At 44.9% G+C, this 21,771-nt stretch overlaps 1 protein-coding gene across 1 annotated transcript in view; it reads left to right on the top strand.

Annotated features, from left to right (window-relative positions):
- Window positions 1-21,771, top strand: part of LOC122942047 (all-trans-retinol 13,14-reductase-like) — a 49,054-nt gene that overhangs the window by 12,590 nt on the left and 14,693 nt on the right. The window contains 1 exon segment of the mRNA XM_044299540.1: window positions 3,694-3,889. Coding sequence (XP_044155475.1) covers window positions 3,694-3,889 — 196 coding nt within the window.

Raw genomic sequence — 21,771 nt, 5'->3', positions numbered from 1 at the left:
GAATCAAGCCAGGAAAGGAGACAATATGGATAATCACTATACATTAGTAAGTGGCTCATGTTAACATTGTCTACGAGATAAATGCCATTAGCTGAAGTGAAAACCGCTTAAGTATAGAAAAAGCAGAGGGTTATACATGTATAAGTTACAAGTTTGGATGAATATTTAACCAAAAAATGTATAAAGCTCCTTTTGCTATATAAAAGTTATGTTTACAGTTGAGGACGAGTTGAAGAAAGCCAAGTTTTATTCCATATCTGTAGATATTTTATATCAATCCTTCATACAGCAGATTTGAACTTTACTACCTGGTGGCAGGTTATTTTTTTTATTTTTTTATAATGGATTATTCTGCACTATATAGGCCAAAAAAAATAGTACGGAGTGCTTCTTTAACTGGTTATTAAAGGGCTGATTTTAACAAAGGCTCTGGATTTGGTTTTCTGATTTACATATGCTCCATATATAAATATATTTAACTTCTCACCTTTGAAATGAATAGCTTGTGATTCTCTTGTAGGACTGCCTGCCCTCGTCTTGTCTTGTAGGCTTCTGTGAGACATATTTCGGAGGCGATAATGATATCTGTAGAACAGGGATGTCAAACTCTGGCCCTCCAGCTGTTGCAAAACTTCAACTCCCATCATGTCTGGGCATACTACAGCTATCAGGGAATGATGGGAGTTGTAGTTTTGCAACATCTGGAGGGCCATGAGTTTGACATCCATGCTGTAGAATAAATATAACATATTCTAGCTGCACACTAAAATCCTTAAAGGGAATTTCTCACCAGCGACCTGCCTACCAAACAGTTTGCATAGACACAGCTTCTTACCGTCAAAATGAATGGCTTGTGATCCTCTTGTAGGACTGCCTGCCGTTGTCTTGTAGGACTGCCTGCCCTTGTGTTTTTTGCTTCTGTGAGATGCTGGATTTCACTGGAGGTAATGATAGTGGAATAAGCAGATCTGTAGAATAAATAGAACATGATGGTGGATTAGTAATCTCTATATTTGAGGAGGAACCACTCTGGAGCTTTGGCTCGGTTCTGACTGAAATGGCGGCTGCTGGCCAATGTCTCTGTGCCACTGCTCTTTCTCTCTCCTCACAGGTGCCCAGTAGTGTTGAGCGAACTTCTGTTTTCAAGTTCGGTATATAAGCTATGGGTTATCTAAGAATTCCGTTATAGATTCTGCAAACAGAAACCATAACTTAGGGTCTGTGGTAGCGGAATATCCATAACGGAATTCTTAGATAACCCGAACCTTATACGCCAAACTTAAAAACATAAGTTCGCTCATCCCTAGTGCCCAGCACACCAAGTGTTTGAACATCAAAATGGTGGATTATTAATCCCTGTATCAGATTCATACAGGGATTAATAATCCATCATTTTGATGGTCAACAACTTGTTGTGCTGGGCTGGGCACCTGTAAAGAGAAGGATCAATTGTAATCCACATTTTAATATCAAACACTTGGTGTAATAATCCATACTTTTTATAGTCAAACACACTTTGTGATGGGCAGTGGCACCTGTGAAAAAAAGAGGCAAAGCAGAGGCCAGACAGCAGCAGCCATTTCAGTCAGATTAGAGCCAAAGCTGCAGACTAAGTTCCTGTAGCCTGTAATCTGACTAAAATGGCGGTGGCTGGCCAATGTCTCTTTCTCTCTCCTCACAGGTGCCCAGTAGTGTTGAGCGAACTTCTGTTTTCAAGTTCGGTATATAAGCTATAAGTTATCTAAGAATTACGTTATGGATTCTGCAAACAGGAACCATAACTTAGGGTCCGTGGTAGCGGAATATCCATAACGGAATTCTTAGATAACCCAAACCTTATACGCCGAACTTGAAAACAGAAGTTCACTCATCCCTAATCCCCAGCCCAGCACAAGTGTTTGAACATCAAAATGGTGGATTATTAATCCCTATATCATAATCCCTATACAGGGATTAATAATGCATCATTTTGATGGTCAAAAACTTGGTGTACTGGACTAGGCACCTGTAAAGAGAAGGATCATTTGTAATCCACCATTTTAATATGAAACACTTGGTGTAATAAATAATCCATAATTTTTATAGTCAAACACACCTGTGAAAAAAAGAGGCAGAGCAGAGGCCAGACAGCAGCAGCCATTTTAGTCAGATTAGAGATAAAGCTGCAGAGTGGCTGTAGCCTGTAATCTGACTAAAATGGCCACTGCTGGTTGCTCTGCCTCTCACTCACAGACACAGGCAGGCAGCCCACAGTTCCACTGCCCTGCTGCCCAGGCCATCACCATTCATAAAAATTTACTAGCTTTGGCTGCTGCTGCGCCTGCTCACTGGAATGCTGGAAGTTTCAAAGCAGGTCCTCCTTGGTGCTTTCTCTCACAAGACCCAGCCAGGCTGTCCTGACTCCTGGCGCTGGCAATAGTAAGTGGTGGCACTGAGAAGACTGGAGGTGGGCACATCGGTGGCGGGAACAAAGCACTGCAGAGCTCCTTCTGTGACGCTGTGCAGGAGGCGGAGCTACAGTGAGTGACTGACTGAGTCACGTGCCCCCTCCTCTCCTCAGCAGTCTGCCTTCCTCCGAATCCGCCCTGCTTAATTTTTACAGGCAGCCTTCCACTGAGTTCCACCGCGACGCTGATGGGGGCGGGATCAAGCAAGCCGTCCGGCTGTTACTGTCAGGCAGCGCAGCGCAGCGTGTAAGTGAAGCGCTGGCTGTGCGTCGCTGCCTACTATTGCAGATGTGTTTTAGTAACTTTGGGGTCTGGTGGTGGCGCAAAATGGGGCGTTTAGGATGGCAAATTGGCGATGGGCCCTTCACTCACCCTGGGCCCGGGGCTGCCGACCCAAACGCCCCAATTATAATCCGCCACTGGCTCTGTGACCTGTGCAGAGGTCATTGTACAAAGAAAGAATAGATAAGCTTCTTTTCACCTCTTGTGAATGGTGGATCCTGTCTTATCTGTCATGCTGATTATGCCTGTAATGATATAACTACAGTAAAGTGATCAGTGATCCGTACAGACCAAGAAGTGGTGCCTATTATTAGACTTAGTGGCCAGTGCGTGGGTGGAGTTACATGTGTAGATAATCGGGCAGATTATCGGGGACGAATGTTCCTGCCAGCGCTCATTCCCGACAATCTGCAGCAGTTCAGCACCTAAATTATCGCTTCTGGGCATCAGATCGTGCTGTCTAAACAGCGATCTGCTGCCAGAAACAATGCAGCTGTATGAGAACGAGCGATAGTAATAGCAACCACTCGTCTTCATACTGTGGAGGTGATCTACATGCAGTGCTTCACCTCCACTGAGCGAGCAGCTGACTTTTGGGAACAATGGTTCCTTCCCGACAATCTGCTGCTAATCTAGGAGTGTAAATATCCCTTTATAGGATTTACTCTATCTGAAGGCACAAACAAAGGAGCATTTGTTCAAGGCTGATTTTGCCATTCACTGTGAATGTGAACAGAAGGGTCTCGGTAGCTTGAGTCGGTTTGAACTAACCTTTAGAGTGTGGCCTTGTTTCTCATGAGTCCCCCATATTTTCCATATAATGCATGTCATGGAGCATACCTGCTAGAGCCCCAGCCACAGATGCAACCATTGAGATCCACATTCATAACTTTTTTAGAACTAATCCAGTCTTTTCTTATTAGTTTTCCATTACTAAGAGTTTAGATGTCTTTTGCATCTACAGAAGGTGGCTCGTCATGTTCCTCTGCTAGCAATACTGAAGATGATTCCACAGTATTTAGCCCTGTTCCTCCTGAAGTCTGGTCTTCTTCACCGACTTTCTCCAGTATTCCACCTCGCAGAATCCAGTCACCAGGATGTGGTAGGAGGACTAACAAGCAACAAAGAGCTCCAGACCATGTTCAGCTACCTTTTCTATGGTGAGTGAGCATATACATAGTATATTGCGACTCTAATAATGAACTGAAAGGGGTTTCTCTGAAGTTACAGAAGTACATGTCACTACAGTTGATATGATGTTAATAAGGGGTTCAGGCAATATGTCCTACAGGCTCATGTCCCCAGCTCTTAAACCATATTGTAGGGCAGTAGTGCCCACCTGAAACTCCTAACCCACCAGGCAGCTGCCAGGTGACCATGCAGCCATCATTATTTGCTTCTTATAATATCTCTCCATCTCCCACTTACTTCCCTTGCTGGGGACGTCTGCCCCCACCCCTTTACAGCTCCTTGGGCTTTCTCTAAGGCTGTATTACACCAACAGATTATCTGACCAATATGTGTCCAATTAGTCCAAGAGTTGGTGTGTTTAGCCAAAAACAATAGGCCATCTGACCAAAGATTGGTCAGAAATCTGTCAGATATCTGTCAGAAAATCTTTTGGTGTAATACAGTCCTATCTATGCTTGTAAATTGTTATAATAGCTAGATAAAATATGGAGCTTTTCAGTAGAGGTGATTCATCATGGCTCCTTATCAGGTATCTTCAGCATTCCCTGTTTGATCCATCAAGAACACAGTGAACCTTTTTGTATCAGTTCTACATAATGAATCAGTGCTTGGTTGAGAAGACTGATAAAACAATTAGATAAAACTAGAGATGAGACCTTTGTACCTTGAATATAAAGGACAAGTATGAATGTGAGTAAAACACAAGATAATAAATAGTACCAGCTCTTAAAGGGCCACTAAACCCGGAATCCAAGCAAAGAAAAAAGAACAAAATGTAACATAATCTTCTTATGTTTCTTTATTACTTGCTCTTGTTTTGTCAGATACCACAATCACAAACTATGGAAAATATGCTTGAGAAGCAGTGCATTGTTCTCTCAGGCTACAGCCATGTCTCTCCCCCCTCTGATGCATAAGAGCCAGGAAACTTAGACTGGGTTAAGTATTCATTCTCTACAATGACCAATATGCCCTTATCATCTTCACCGCACAGAGGTTGTATCTAGCTTTCCCTGGCTGCAGAATGCCAGATCAGCCTGTTAATGAATAAGTAAATCCCCAGTATTGTAGAATACCTAGCTGGATATGCTAGCCATGAGCCTGGAAAAGCTGAGTAAGAATGCCATTAACAAATCCTCCATGCTGTAGCATAGCTAAACAGATTTATCATTCAGAGGGAAAGCTGGGTAACAAATTCATAATAATAATGCATGTAAAGTACTGTGAAATGTGTTGGCGCTATAAAAGTGAGTAAAATAATAATAATAATAATAATATGTCTACCATAGCATAGCTAGTGCCATAGCTAGTAGAGTTGAGCGAACACCTGGATGTTCGGGTTCGAGAAGTTCGGCCGAACATCCCGGAAATGTTCGGGTTCGGGATCCGAACCCGATCCGAACTTCGTCCCGAACCCGAACCCCATTGAAGTCAATGGGGACCCGAACTTTTCGGCACTAAAAAGGCTGTAAAACAGCCCAGGAAAGAGCTAGAGGGCTGCAAAAGGCAGCAACATGTAGGTAAATCCCCTGCAAACAAATGTGGATAGGGAAATGAATTAAAATAAAAATTAAATAAATAAAAATTAACCAAAATCAATTGGAGAGAGGTTCCATAGCAGAGAATCTGGCTTCCCGTCACCCACCACTGGAACAGTCCATTCTCAGATATTTAGGCCCCGGCACCCAGGCAGAGGAGAGAGGTCCCGTAACAGAGAATCTGTCTTCATGTCAGCAGAGAATTAGTCTGCATGTCATAGCAGAGAATGAGGCTTCACGTCAGCCACCACTGCAACAGTCCATTGGCATATATTTAGGCCCAGCACACACACAGGCAGAGGAGAGAGGTCCCGTAACAGAGAATCTGGCTTCATGTCAGCAGAGAATCAGTCTGCATGTCATAGCAGAGAATCAGGCTTCACGTCAGCCACCACTGCAACAGTCCATTGTCATAAATTTAGGCCCAGCACCCAGGCAGAGGAGAGAGGTCCCGTAACAGACAATCTGGCTTCATGTCAGCAGAGAATTAGTCTGCATGTCATAGCAGAGAATCAGGCTTCATGTCAGCCACCACTGCAACAGTCCATTGGCATATATTTAGGCCTAGCACACAGGCAGAGGAGAGGTTCATTCAACTTTGGGTAGCATCGCAATATAATGGTAAAATGAAAATAAAAATAGGATTGAATGAGGAAGTGCCCTGGAGTCCAATAATATATGGTTATGGGGAGGTAGTTAATGTCTAATCTGGACAAGGGACGGACAGGTCCTGTGGGATCCATGCCTGGTTCATTTTTATGAACGTCAGCTTGTCCACATTGGCTGTAGACAGGCGGCTGCGTTTGTCTGTAATGACGCCCCCTGCCGTGCTGAATACACGTTCAGACAAAACGCTGGCTGCCGGGCAGGCCAGCACCTCCAAGGCATAAAAGGCTAGCTCTGGCCACGTGGACAATTTAGAGACCCAGAAGTTGAATGGGGCCGAACCATCAGTCAGTACGTGGAGGGGTGTGCACACGTACTGTTCCACCATGTTAGTGAAATGTTGCCTCCTGCTAACACGTTGCGTATCAGGTGGTGGTGCAGTTAGCTGTGGCGTGTTGACAAAAGTTTTCCACATCTCTGCCATGCTAACCCTGCCCTCAGAGGAGCTGGCCGTGACACAGCTGCCTTGGCGACCTCTTGCTCCTCCTCTGCCTTGGCCTTGGGCTTCCACTTGTTCCCCTGTGACATTTGGGAATGCTCTCAGTAGCGCGTCTACCAACGTGCGCTTGTACTCGCGCATCTTCCTATCACGCTCCAGTGCAGGAAGTAAGGTGGGCACATTGTCTTTGTAGCGTGGATCCAGCAGGGTGGCAACCCAGTAGTCCGCACAGGTTAAAATGTGGGCAACTCTGCTGTCGTTGCGCAGGCACTGCAGCATGTAGTCGCTCATGTGTGCCAGGCTGCCCAGGGGTAAGGACAAGCTGTCCTCTGTGGGAGGCGTATCGTCATCGTCCTGCCTTTCCCCCCAGCCACGCACCAGTGATGGACCCGAGCTGCGTTGGGTGCCACCCCGCTGTGACCATGCTTCATCCTCATCCTCCTCCACCTCCTCCTCATCCTCGTCCTCCTCGTCCTCCAGTAGTGGGCCCTGGCTGGCCACATTTGTACCTGGCCTCTGCTGTTGCAAAAAACCTCCCTCTGAGTCACTTCGAAGAGACTGGCCTGAAAGTGCTAAAAATGACCCCTCTTCCTCATCCTCCTCCTCCTCCTCCTGGGCCACCTCCTGTTCCATCATCGCCCTAAGTGTTTTCTCAAGGAGACATAGAAGTGGTATTGTAACGCTGATAACGGTGTCATCGCCACTGGCCATGTTGGTGGAGTACTCGAAACAGCGCAACAGGGCACACAGGTCTCGCATGGAGGCCCAGTCATTGGTGGTGAAGTGGTGCTGTTCTGTAGTGCGACTGACCCGTGCGTGCTGCAGCTGAAACTCCACTATGGCCTGCTGCTGCTCGCACAGTCTGTCCAGCATGTGCAAGGTGGAGTTCCACCTGGTGGGCACGTCGCATATGAGGCGGTGAGCGGGAAGGCCGAAGTTACGCTGTAGCGCAGACAGGCGAGCAGCGGCAGGATGTGAACGCCGGAAGCGCGAACAGACGGCCCGCACTTTATGCAGCAGCTCTGACATGTCGGGGTAGTTGTGAATGAACTTCTGCACCACCAAATTCAGCACATGCGCCAAGCAAGGGATGTGCGTCAAATTGGCTAGTCCCAGAGCTGCAACGAGATTTCGCCCATTATCACACACCACCAGGCCGGGCTTGAGGCTCACCGGCAGCAACCACTCGTCGGTCTGTTGTTCAATACCCCGCCACAACTCCTGTGCGGTGTGGGGCCTGTCCCCCAAACATATGAGTTTCAGAATGGCCTGCTGACGTTTACCCCGGGCTGTGCTGAAGTTGGTGGTGAAGGTGTGTGGCTGACTGGATGAGCAGGTGGAAGAAGAGGAGGAGGAAGCCGAGAAGGAGGAGGTGGCAACAGGAGGCAAAGAATGTTGCCCTGCGATCCTTGGCGGCGGCAGGACGTGCGCCAAACAGCTCTCCGCCTGGGGCCCAGCTGCCACTACATTTACCCAGTGTGCAGTTAGGGAGATATAGCGTCCCTGGCCGTGCTTACTGGTCCACGTATCTGTGGTTAGGTGGACCTTGCTACAGATGGCGTTGCGCAGTGCACACTTGATTTTATCGGATACTTGGTTGTGCAGGGAAGGCACGGCTCTCTTGGAGAAGTAGTGCCGGCTGGGAACAACATACTGTGGGACAGCAAGCGACATGAGCTGTTTGAAGCTGTCTGTGTCCACCAGCCTAAATGACAGCATTTCATAGGCCAGTAGTTTAGAAATGCTGGCATTCAGGGCCAGGGATCGAGGGTGGCTAGGTGGGAATTTACGCTTTCTATCAAATGTTTGTGAGATGGAGAGCTGAACGCTGGCGTGTGACATGGTTGAGACGCTTGGTGACGGAGGTGGTGGTGGTGGTGTTGGTGGTACATCCCCTGTTTGCTGGGCGGCAGGTGCCAACGTTCCTCCAGAGGCGGAGGAAGAGGCCGAGGCGGCAGCAGCAGAATAGGCCGAGGCGGCAGCAGCAGAAGAGGTAGCAGGGGGAGCCTGAGTGACTTCCTTGGTTTTAAGGTGTTTACTCCACTGCAGTTCATGCTTTGCATGCAGGTGCCTGGTCATGCAGGTTGTGCTCAGGTTCAGAACGTTAATGCCTCGCTTCAGGCTCTGATGGCACAGCGTGCAAACCACTCGGGTCTTGTCGTCAGCACATTGTTTGAAGAAGTGCCATGCCAGGGAACTCCTTGAAGCTGCCTTTGGGGTGCTCGGTCCCAGATGGCGGCGGTCAGTAGCAGACGGAGTCTCTTGGCGGCGGGTGTTCTGCTTTTGCCCACTGCTCCCTCTTTTGCTACGCTGTTGGCTCGGTCTCACCACTGCCTCTTCCTCCGAACTGTGAAAGTCAGTGGCACGACCTTCATTCCATGTGGGGTCTAGGACCTCATCGTCCCCTGCATCGTCTTCCACCCAGTCTTGATCCCTGACCTCCTGTTCAGTCTGCACACTGCAGAAAGACGCAGCAGTTGGCACCTGTGTTTCGTCATCATCAGAGACATGCTGAGGTGGTATTCCCATGTCCTCATCATCAGGAAACATAAGTGGTTGTGCGTCAGTGCATTCTATGTCTTTCACCGCTGGGGAAGGGCTAGGTGGATGCCCTTGGGAAACCCTGCCAGCGGAGTCTTCAAACAGCATAAGAGACTGCTGCATAACTTGAGGCTGAGACAGTTTCCCTGGTATGCATGGGGGTGATGTGACAGACTGATGGGGTTGGTTTTCAGGCGCCATCTGTGCGCTTTCTGCAGAAGACTGGGTGGGAGATAATGTGAACGTGCTGGATCCACTGTCGGCCACCCAATTGACTAATGCCTGTACCTGCTCAGGCCTTACCATCCTTAGAACGGCATTGGGCCCCACCATATATCGCTGTAAATTCTGGCGGCTACTGGGACCTGAGGTAGTTGGTACACTAGGACGTGTGGATGTGGCAGAACGGCCACGTCCTCTCCCAGCACCAGAGGGTCCACTAACACCACCACGACCATGTCCACGTCCGCGTCCCTTACTAGATGTTTTTCTCATTGTTATGGTTCACCACAACAACAAATATATTATTTGGCCCAATGTATTGTATTCAAATTCAGCGGGATATAAATTTGAGGCCTAGTATTTAGGCGCTGGGTGACCGGTATGGATTTAGTGACAGAATTAGACTTGGAAATGCACAGAAGCGTGTGTGTGAAGTTATTCTGAATGACCCAATGTGCACCTTGAATATTATATACCCTTTTTGGGATAGATTTCAAATAGCTCTGATATAGCAGGAACCACTAAATTATGAAATTGCTAAATTGGGAATTGTACTTCAACCCAGAACAAAAAATGTGCTTTGACGGGCACTAAATAACTTTCCCAGCTACAACAGGACAGCGGTAACGAGAGATTTAGAGGGATTTAAATTTGAGGCCTAGTATTTAGGCGCTGGGTCACCGGTATGGATTTAGTGACAGAATTAGACTTGGAAATGCACAGAAGCGTGTGTGTGAAGTTATTCTGAATGACCCTATGTGCACCTTCAATATTATATACCCTTTTAGGGATAGATTTCAAATAGCTCTGATATAGCAGAAACCACTAAATTATGAAATTGCTAAATTGGGAATTGTACTTCAACCCAGAACAAAAAATGTGCTTTGACGGGCACTAAATAACTTTCCCAGCTACAACAGGACAGCGGTAACGAGAGATTTAGAGGGATTTAAATTTGAGGCCTAGTATTTAGGCGCTGGGTCACCGGTATGGATTTAGTGACAGAATTAGACTTGGAAATGCACAGAAGCGTGTGTGTGAAGTTATTCTGAATGACCCTATGTGCACCTTCAATATTATATACCCTTTTAGGGATAGATTTCAAATAGCTCTGATATAGCAGAAACCACTAAATTATGAAATTGCTAAATTGGGAATTGTACTTCAACCCAGAACAAAAAATGTGCTTTGACGGACACTAAATATCTTGCCCAGCAACAACAGTACAGCGGTGGGTAACGAGAGATTTAGAGGGATTTAAATTTGAGGCCTAGTATTTAGGCGCTGGGTCACCGGTATGGATTTAGTGACAGAATTAGACTTGGAAATGCACAGAAGCGTGTGTGTGAAGTTATTCTGAATGACCCAATGTGCACCTTCAATATTATATACCCTTTTAGGGATAGATTTCAAATAGCTCTGATATAGCAGAAACCACTAAATTATGAAATTGCTAAATTGGGAATTGTACTTCAACCCAGAACAAAAAATGTGCTTTGACGGACACTAAATATCTTGCCCAGCAACAACAGTACAGCGGTAACGAGAGATTTAGAGGGATTTAAATTTGAGGCCTAGTATTTAGGCGCTGGGTGACAGGTATGGGTTTAGTGACAGAATTAGACTTGGAAATACACAGTAGCGGGTGTGTGTGAAGTTATTCTGAATGACCCAATGTGCACCTTCAATATTATATACCCTTTTTGGGATAGATTTCAAATAGCTCTGATATAGCAGGAACCACTAAATTATGAAATTGCTAAATTGGGAATTGTACTTCAACCCAGAACAAAAAATGTGCTTTGACGGACACTAAATATCTTGCCCAGCAACAACAGTACAGCGGTAACGAGAGATTTAGCGGGATATAAATTTGAGGCCTAGTATTTAGGCGCTGGGTCACCGGTATGGATTTAGTGACAGAATTAGACTTGGAAATGCACAGAAGCGTGTGTGTGAAGTTATTCTGAATGACCCTATGTGCACCTTCAATATTATATACCCTTTTAGGGATAGATTTCAAATAGCTCTGATATAGCAGAAACCACTAAATTATGAAATTGCTAAATTGGGAATTGTACTTCAACCCAGAACAAAAAATGTGCTTTGACGGACACTAAATATCTTGCCCAGCAACAACAGTACAGCGGTGGGTAACGAGAGATTTAGAGGGATTTAAATTTGAGGCCTAGTATTTAGGCGCTGGGTCACCGGTATGGATTTAGTGACAGAATTAGACTTGGAAATGCACAGAAGCGTGTGTGTGAAGTTATTCTGAATGACCCTATGTGCACCTTCAATATTATATACCCTTTTAGGGATAGATTTCAAATAGCTCTGATATAGCAGAAACCACTAAATTATGAAATTGCTAAATTGGGAATTGTACTTCAACCCAGAACAAAAAATGTGCTTTGACGGACACTAAATATCTTGCCCAGCAACAACAGTACAGCGGTGGGTAACGAGAGATTTAGAGGGATTTAAATTTGAGGCCTAGTATTTAGGCGCTGGGTCACCGGTATGGATTTAGTGACAGAATTAGACTTGGAAATGCACAGAAGCGTGTGTGTGAAGTTATTCTGAATGACCCAATGTGCACCTTCAATATTATATACCCTTTTAGGGATAGATTTCAAATAGCTCTGATATAGCAGAAACCACTAAATTATGAAATTGCTAAATTGGGAATTGTACTTCAACCCAGAACAAAAAATGTGCTTTGACGGACACTAAATATCTTGCCCAGCAACAACAGTACAGCGGTAACGAGAGATTTAGAGGGATTTAAATTTGAGGCCTAGTATTTAGGCGCTGGGTGACAGGTATGGGTTTAGTGACAGAATTAGACTTGGAAATACACAGTAGCGGGTGTGTGTGAAGTTATTCTGAATGACCCAATGTGCACCTTCAATATTATATACCCTTTTAGGGATAGATTCCAAATAGCTCTGATATAGCAGGAACCACTAAATTATGAAATTGCTAAATTGGGAATTGTACTTCAACCCAGAACAAAAAATGTGCTTTGACGGACACTAAATATCTTGCCCAGCAACAACAGTACAGCGGTAACGAGAGATTTAGAGGGATTTAAATTTGAGGCCTAGTATTTAGGCGCTGGGTGACAGGTATGGGTTTAGTGACAGAATTAGACTTGGAAATACACAGTAGCGGGTGTGTGTGAAGTTATTCTGAATGACCCAATGTGCACCTTCAATATTATATACCCTTTTTGGGATAGATTTCAAATAGCTCTGATATAGCAGGAACCACTAAATTATGAAATTGCTAAATTGGGAATTGTATTTCAACCCAGAACAAGAAATGTGCTTGAACGGACACTAAATAACTCGCCCAGCTACAGCACTAGGGACAGATTTAGCTGGATATAAATTTGAGGCCTAGTATTTAGGCGCTGGGTGACCGGTATGGATTTAGTGACAGAATTAGACTGGGATATGGCCAAAAAATAAACAGACTATTGCTGGTTAAATGCACTTGGTGTGACAGCTTCACCCTGATGTAGGCTTTAGCCAAAAAACAACCACACCATTGAGGGTTAAATGCACTTGGTGACAGGCGCAGCTTGCCCCTGATTTTGTATATGGCCAAAAAATGAACAGACTATTGCTGGTTAAATGCACTTGGTGTGACAGCTTCACCCTGATGTAGGCTTTAGCCAAAAAACAACCACACCATTGAGGGTTAAATGCACTTGGTGACAGGCGCAGCTTGCCCCTGATTTTGTATATGGCCAAAAAATGAACAGACTATTGCTGGTTAAATGCACTTGGTGTCACAGCTTCACCCTGATGTAGGCTTTAGCCAAAAAACAACCACACCATTGAGGGTTAAATGCACTTGGTGACAGGCGCAGCTTGCCCCTGATTTTGTATATGGCCAAAAAATGAACAGACTATTGCTGGTTAAATGCACTTGGTGTGACAGCTTCACCCTGATGTAGGCTTTAGCCAAAAAACAACCACACCATTGAGGGTTAAATGCACTTGGTCGCAGCTTGTGCTGGCGCACCACAAGACACAAAATGGCCGCCGATCACCCCAGAAAAATGAGACTGACAAACGGTCTGGGCAGCCTAAAAACAGTGAGCAATTGAGGATCAGCAGCTCAATGATCCACAGCTGCAGATCGATCAGTTAATCAAGTCCTTTGGAGGAGTTAATCTGCCTAATCTCGCCCTACTGTCGCAGCCGCAACCTCTCCCTACGCTAATCAGAGCAGAGTGACGGGCGGCGCTATGTGACTCCAGCTTAAATAGAGGCTGGGTCACATGGTGCTCTGGCCAATCACAGCCATGCCAATAGTAGGCATGGCTGTGATGGCCTCTTGGGGCAAGTAGTATGACGCTTGTTGATTGGCTGCTTTGCAGCCTTTCAAAAAGCGCCAAGAAAGCGTCACAAAAGCGCCAAGAAAGCGACGAACACCGAACCCGAACCCGGACTTTTACGAAAATGTCCGGGTTCGGGTCCGTGTCACGGACACCCCAAAATTCGGTACGAACCCGAACTATACAGTTCGAGTTCGCTCATCCCTAATAGCTAGACAATTTTGCCTGTCAGATTCCTGGGAAAGCTGGGTTACATCTATGTGGAGCTGTAAGAGACTGCAGAATACTAAATCTATCTAAATAAATCCCCCTCCCACTCCTAAATAGTACGCATAAAAGGATGCAGACAATAGGGAGGGCTGTTTTGGAGTATTGATACTCCTTTTTCAAGTCTAAAGGGCATTGAAACAGTAACTAAATAATATGCTAAAAAGGCAAGTATAGGCAACAGTGTGCATAAGTGGATCATAGGATAGCTAACTATATAGATTACTATATATATATCTATATATACAGTACAGACCAAAAGTTTGGACACACCTTCTCATTCAAAGACTTTTCTTTATTTTTATGACTATGAAAATTGTAGATTCACACTGAAGGCATCAAAACTATGAATTAACACATGTGGAATTATATACATAACAAAAAAGTGTGAAACAACTGAAAATATGTCATATTCTAGGTTCTTCAAAGTAGCCACCTTTTGCTTTGATTACTGCTTTGCACACTCTTGATGAGCTTCAAGAGGTAGTCACCTGAAATGGTCTTCCAACAGTCTTGAAGGAGTTCCCAGAGATGCTTAGCACTTGTTGGCCCTTTTGCCTTCACTCTGCGGTCCAGCTCACCTCAAACCATCTCGATTGGGTTCAGGTCCGGTGACTGTGGAGGCCAGGTCATCTGGCGCAGCACCCCATCACTCTCCTTCATGGTCAAATAGCCCTTACACAGCCTGGAGGTGTGTTTGGGGTCATTGTCCTGTTGAAAAATAAATGATGGTCCAACTAAACGCAAACCGGATGGAATAGCATGCCGCTGCAAGATGCTGTGGTAGCCATGCTGGTTCAGTATGCCTTCAATTTTGAATAAATCCCCAACAGTGTCACCAGCAAAGCACCCCCACACCATCACACCTCCTCCTCCATGCTTCACAGTGGGAACCAGGCATGTAGAGTCCATCCGTTCACCTTTTCTGCGTCGCACAAAGACACGGTGGTTGGAACCAAAGATCTCAAATTTGGACTCATCAGACCAAAGAACAGATTTCCACTGGTCTAATGTCCATTCCTTGTGTTCTTTAGCCCAAACAAGTCTCTTCTGCTTGTTGCCTGTCCTTAGCAGTGGTTTCCTAGCAGATATTCTACCATGAAGGCCTGATTCACACAGTCTCCTCTTAACAGTTGTTCTAGAGATGTGTCTGCTGCTAGAACTCTGTGTGGCATTGACCTGGTCTCTAATCTGAGCTGTTGTTAACCTGCGATTTCTGAGGCTGGTGACTCGGATGAACTTATCCTCCGCAGCAGAGGTGACTCTTGGTCTTCCTTTCCTGGGGCGGTCCGCATGTGAGCCAGTTTCTTTGTAGCGCTTGATGGTTTTTGTGACTGCACTTGGGGACACTTTCAAAGTTTTCCCAATTTTTCGGACTGACTGACCTTAATTTCTTAAAGTAATGATGGCCACTCGTTTTTCTTTACTTAGCTGCTTTTTTCTTGCCATAATACAAATTCTAAAATTCTATTCAGTAGGACTATCAGCTGTGTATCCACCTGACTTCTCCACAACGCAACTGATGGTCCCAACCCCATTTATAAGGCAAGAAATCCCACTTATTAAACCTGACAGGGCACACCTGTGAAGTGAAAACCATTTCAGGTAAATACCTCTCGAAGCTCATCAAGAGAATGCCAAGAGTGTGCAAAGCAGTAATCAAAGCAAAAGGTGGCTACTTTGAAGAACCTAGAATATGACATATTCTCAGTTGTTTCACACTTTTTTGTTATGTATATAATTCCACATGTGTTAATTCAAAGTTTTGATGCCTTTAGTGTGAATCTACAATTTTCATAGTCATGAAAATAAAGAAAACTCTTTGAATGAGAAGGTGTGTCCAAACTTTTGGTCTGTACTGTATATATATATATATATATATATAATCATAAATTATCAATACAGAAATATGAAATTAATTGTCAGTATAACACTGGTAATGGGTATTTAGGGGACCCAAATAATTACATCACATAATGTCACAATGTGTAAAAATAACATTGGAAGAAACAGGACAAACATAGATGCATTCATTGATGGTTTGTAGGCCATTAATGGATGGATGGATAACTGGCTTAGGACTTCCCTTGTCACATCCTTAAAGGGAGTCTGCCACCTACTTTGAGCGTTTTAGCATATTTGCCCAAGATAAAAATAGCGCTTCTATTGTTTCTTTCACATGTCCACAAAAAACACTTTATAATGATATGCAAACTAGGGCCTGCAAGTGCCCAGGCCCCTCTCTGACGTGCTCAGATAACAGCTCCTCTTGGATTCCTTTGGCCCGCCCTGCTTTCTTTATTCATCCTCCTTTTCTCCTTTAGATCTCATGCGAGCGCCGTTCACCGCTGGGCCCACGCATGCGCACTGTTAAGATCACTGCTTTTGCCCATAGTGTTTTTTTCCGTTTGTGGACATGTGAAAGACACAATACAAGTGCTATTTTTATGTTGGACAAATGTGCTAAAATGTGATATGAGCGGTCTAAAACGCTCAAAGTAGATGACAGACTCCCTTTAAGGCTTGTAAATGAACTGGATCTTGATATAGGAGCCACTAAATATGGTGGATCTGGTGATCTCTATAATGGGGACACCCCTTTGCTTGATTTTCCTTCCCTTGAGGCATATCTGGCTTTCACTGTGTTGAAGACCCATAACTGGGGTTCCACAATTATTTTGCATACTACTGTTTCCCAGGGAGCTTTGCACTTTGGATTGCTCCATGGTGTTTTTTTGTAGTTATTCTCCCTAAGATGAAATAAAGTGAGGAGTTGATGACTTTGCATAGGGGAAACAAGGGCTAATGTTCACAAATGTCCAGACTTCAAAGTACCCCTGCTCCAGGACACTACATATGTAATTAATTTATTTTACTCCCCTCTCACAACTGAAACAAATGCATGCTTGGCGGTATGTCAGAGGGAATAAAAGGAATCAGTTGAAAGAGTGTTCACTGATAGCTACTGAAGATGTACAGGCACCTGCAGTACCCTTTCAGCCAAGGAAACACCATAATACAATGTATCAAGAGCTAACTAATCTAATAAATAGTGTTGAGCGAATCAAACTCCACAAAGTGGAATTCGATTCAAATTTCAGAGGAAATTCGATTCGCTGCAAACCTAAATTCCTTTGTGTTTTGTGGTAACAAATCGATTTTCCCTGAATGGCGGTGAAAAATAAATAAATCATACAGGGAGTGCAGAATTATTAGGCAAGTTGTATTTTTGAGGATTAATTTTATTATTGAACAACATCAAAGCTAAATATTTTTGGAAGTAGTTTTTAGTTTGTTTTTAGTTTTAGCTATTTTAGGGGGATATCTGTGTGTGCAGGTGACTATTACTGTGCATAATTATTAGGCAACTTAACAAAAAAACAAATATATACCCATTTCAATTATTTATTTTTACCAGTGAAACCAATATAACATCTCAACATTCACAAATATACATTTCTGACATTCAAAAACAAAACAAAAACAAATCAGTGACCAATATAGCCTTTCTTTGCATGGACACTCAAAAGCCTGCCATCCATGGATTCTGTCAGTGTTTTGATCTGTTCACCATCAACATTGCGTGCAGCAGCAACCACAGCCTCCCAGACACTGTTCAGAGAGGTGGACTGTTTTCCCTCCTTGTAAATCTCACATTTGATGATGGACCACAGGTTCTCAATGGGGTTCAGATCAGGTGAACAAGGAGGCCATGTCATTAGATTTTCTTCTTTTATACCCTTTCTTGCCAGCCACGCTGTGGAGTGCTTGGACGCGTGTGATGGAGCATTGTCCTGCATGAAAATCATGTTTTTCTTGAAGGATGCAGACTTCTTCCTGTTCCACTGCTTGAAGAAGGTGTCTTCCAGAAACTGGCAGTAGGACTGGGAGTTGAGCTTGACTCCATCCTCAACCCGAAAAGGCCCCACAAGCTCATCTTTGATGATACCAGCCCAAACCAGTACTCCACCTCCACCTTGCTGGCGTCTGAGTCGGACTGGAGCTCTCTGCCCTTTACCAATCCAGCCACGGGCCCATTCATCTGGCCCATCAAGACTCACTCTCATTTCATCAGTCCATAAAACCTTAGAAAAATCAGTCTTGAGATATTTCTTGGCCCAGTCTTGACGTTTCAGCTTGTGTGTCTTGTTCAGTGGTGGTCGTCTTTCAGCCTTTCTTACCTTGGCCATGTCTCTGAGTATTGCACACCTTGTGCTTTTGGGCACTCCAGTGATGTTGCAGCTCTGAAATATGGCCAAACTGGTGGCAAGTGGCATCTTGGCAGCTGCACGCTTGACTTTTCTCAGTTCATGGGCAGTTATTTTGCGCCTTGGTTTTTCCACACGCTTCTTGCGACCCTGTTGACTATTGTGAATGAAACGCTTGATTGTTCGATGATCACGCTTCAGAAGCTTTGCAATTTTAAGAGTGCTGCATCCCTCTGCAAGATATCTCACTATTTTTGACTTTTCTGAGCCTGTCAAGTCCTTCTTTTGACCCATTTTGCCAAAGGAAAGGAAGTTGCCTAATAATTATGCACACCTGATATAGGGTGTTGATGTCATTAGACCACACCCCTTCTCATTACAGAGATGCACATCACCTAATATGCTTAATTGGTAGTAGGCTTTCGAGCCTATACAGCTTGGAGTAAGACAACATGCATAAAGAGGATGATGTGGTCAAAATACTCATTTGCCTAATAATTCTGCACTCCCTGTACTTACTTCATTCTTTTGAGCACGAAGAGCCAGCCACAATCTTGATTAAAGAACCTGCCCGTAACCCCTTGACGTATGACATCAACACGCCGGCCGATGTGATGACATCATTAGTAATGACCTTGTGGCTCGCCCAGCGGTCGGTTCACGCCGAACTTTGAGCGTTCGCGATCCGTCGAACATGCGAACATATGGCGATGTTCGTGCACGCCATATTCTTTTGCATTGCGCTGAACTTTAAACCATGACACATCCATCAGGTGGGACAGGACAGCAAATTGAGACGTTTCAGCACATGGACACACCCCCAACCTTATAACAGAACCTGATCTGGCTGAAACTTTACATTCTGTATTTTGCCAGTGTAGGGAGAGGTTGCTTTGTGGAGCAGGGAAAGGCTGTTAGGGACACCAAACGCTAGCTAATAGCGCCACAAATGTCCTTTTAAGGACTGGTATAGGTGTGCTATCGATAGGTGTGATATACAGAGGGGTGTGATATACTTATAATATACTTTCTAAAATAGAAAGTATATTATAGTGCATTTGTAGTGCAGCAATTGTGTGCGGTTCTGCTGCGATACTGCAGCTATATAGAGGGATAAACGCTATTGGAACAACTAATTGCAACGGGTGTGATATACCATAACCGAACAAATCCTCAATAAATGAGAAGTCATATGTGAGTCAAACTCATTGTAACCAATAACAAACACACATGAATATGAAATGCAATTATTTTATTAATATGTCACATAAAAAAACGACACAAATACAATCGATAATAGATATAATATATAAGGTGCAGTAATGTGGTGGCGCTACAGAACAACGCCCCCCCATGGATACACAAGGAACGTTATATATGCCCAAAGCCCCTGTCTCTAATCAGCCCAATATTTAACAAGATTGACTGAGGGAGGGGGGTGATATATGCCTATAATATACTGTAATATACTTCTATATAGTGCATTTGAACTGTGCAGCAGTTGTGTGCGGTTCTGCTGCGATACTGCAGCTATATAGAGTTTCAAACAGTATCGGAACAACTAATTGAAATGGGTGTGATATACCTGTAGACCCCCCAAAAAACTGATTAAGGCAGGGTGTGATATACCTATGATATACTTTCTACATAGTTGTGGCGAAACCAACCTCGCCACTGGGTTTTGGAGGGGCCTGGTTGCCAGCCTCTTGCCCCAGGATAATGGCCCATACTAACTTTGAAGGAGAAGACAGACCGGCCGCACAGCTTAAATCTGTGGAACTGTTTTGGGCAGGAAAGCCATGCTTGCGGCTGGCCAAATGTGACTTCCATGGAATTCAGGAACCCCTGCTCGGGTCTGGGTGATTTTTGGATATGTTGTTCACCCAGATCAGAGCTATCCATGGATGTACACATTATGGGGATGTGTGGGGTTTTGAGGTGTTTTCTTTGTGTTGGGAAAAATGTGTGTTTTCTGTCTGTGAGTGATTAAGTTAGCCCATTACGTTTGGTAATTGTATTTTGTTGATTGCATCTCAGACAATGCCAGTGTGTTAGTTAATTGCGTCAAAGACAATGCTCATTGTATTTTGTTGATTGCGTTACAGACAGAGGGAAGGGGGTTTTGTGTACAATTGCTGGGAAGGTTTCAAAACTGTAAATGCATGTGATTGGCTAAAATATAAACTGTCACAGTCGTATAAGGGCCCCATGGGGAGTGTCCCTTGCTAGGAGACCTGCATAAAAGGCTGAAAAATAACCCATTAAAGAGTTCCTGCTGTACTCCTTCATGAAGTTTTGGCTCATGTTTGGGGAATGGGATAACTACACTCTTGGGGATTGCTATATCACAATACTCCCCTGAGTATAAGCTCTTGTAAGAGCTTGTTCATGGTTCCTGCTCTCTGGATTTAGGAGAGGTTCACCCACTGGAAGCTAAAGTCCGGTCTTGGGTCCAGCGTGGGTGGAGGACGGTGAGACCCCAACCAAGCTACAGCGGTTCGTGGGGTCTGTGGTGGTTATGGTGTCAAGTTGAGAGCTTGGAGCCCTCGGGAAGCACTAGGAGCATCCATCAACGGAGGTACCTGGTCGGGGTGCCAGAAGATCTGTTACAATAGTGCATTTGAACTGTGCAGCACTTGTGTGCGGTTCTGCTGAGATACTGCAGCTATATAGAGTTTCAAACTGTATCGGAACAACTAATTGCACCGGGTGTGAGATACCTGTAGACCCCCCAAAAAACTGATTGAGGAGAGTGTTATACCTGCTTCCACAAAAGACTGATTAAGTGGTTAGATATACCTGCCTCCACCAAATATTGATTGAGGCCTGCAATATACCTGCTTCCACAACTACTGATCTTCTCTAGGGACTTAGGCACAGGGTCATTTTGAAAATGACAGGCACAGGAGGAGTCAGGCCATTCCACAGGGGTGGTAGGGGTCAGGCAGGTGCACCAGGCCGGAACCTAAGTGGGAAGTTGGAGTAGGCACGTGCGATTACTTCAAAGGATGCACCAGAGTTGGTTGAGTGGCTCACTCACCCTTGCGCTTCTGCACCCTCCTCATCCTCTGTATCTGCACCCTTCTCACTCTTAGCTGTGTGCACCCCCAAATCCACCACCAACTTAGCCCCTCCATACGAGTCAGGAATTATTTTCCCTTCCATTACCAGACCTTACCGATGCACAGCCATTTTTTACATCAGATGAGGAAAAGGAGTTATCAACGGCTGCCACCCAGCGGTCTGACGACAGTACCCAGATCTGCCCAAGGAGGGAGGTCCCCACTGTTGCTGCCTACTCCGAGATCTCAAATGCCAGTGGTGGTGAAGGTGAGGATGATGATGTGTCGATGGATGTCACATGGGTGCCCACAAGAGAGGATGAGGAGGGGAGTTCAGAAGGAGAGAGGGAGCAGCAGAGAGAGAGGAGAAGAAGGCACAGCTCACAGGGCACAGGAGGCAAAAAGTGTCAACTCCTGACCATAGTGTTGCCATCTGCAGCCCTTTACTGTCAACGCATAAGTCTTGGTAAGCCCAACACTCACCTAGGGACGACCTCCTTAAGAAGGCACCTTGCCTCCCATCACCAACCCCAGTGGGAGCAACGCCATCAGAACCC

The sequence above is a fragment of the Bufo gargarizans genome, chromosome 6 (genome assembly GCF_014858855.1).
Source record: "Bufo gargarizans isolate SCDJY-AF-19 chromosome 6, ASM1485885v1, whole genome shotgun sequence".
NCBI classification, from domain to species: domain Eukaryota; kingdom Metazoa; phylum Chordata; class Amphibia; order Anura; family Bufonidae; genus Bufo; species Bufo gargarizans.
This window is presented reverse-complemented; position numbering and strand designations above follow the sequence as displayed.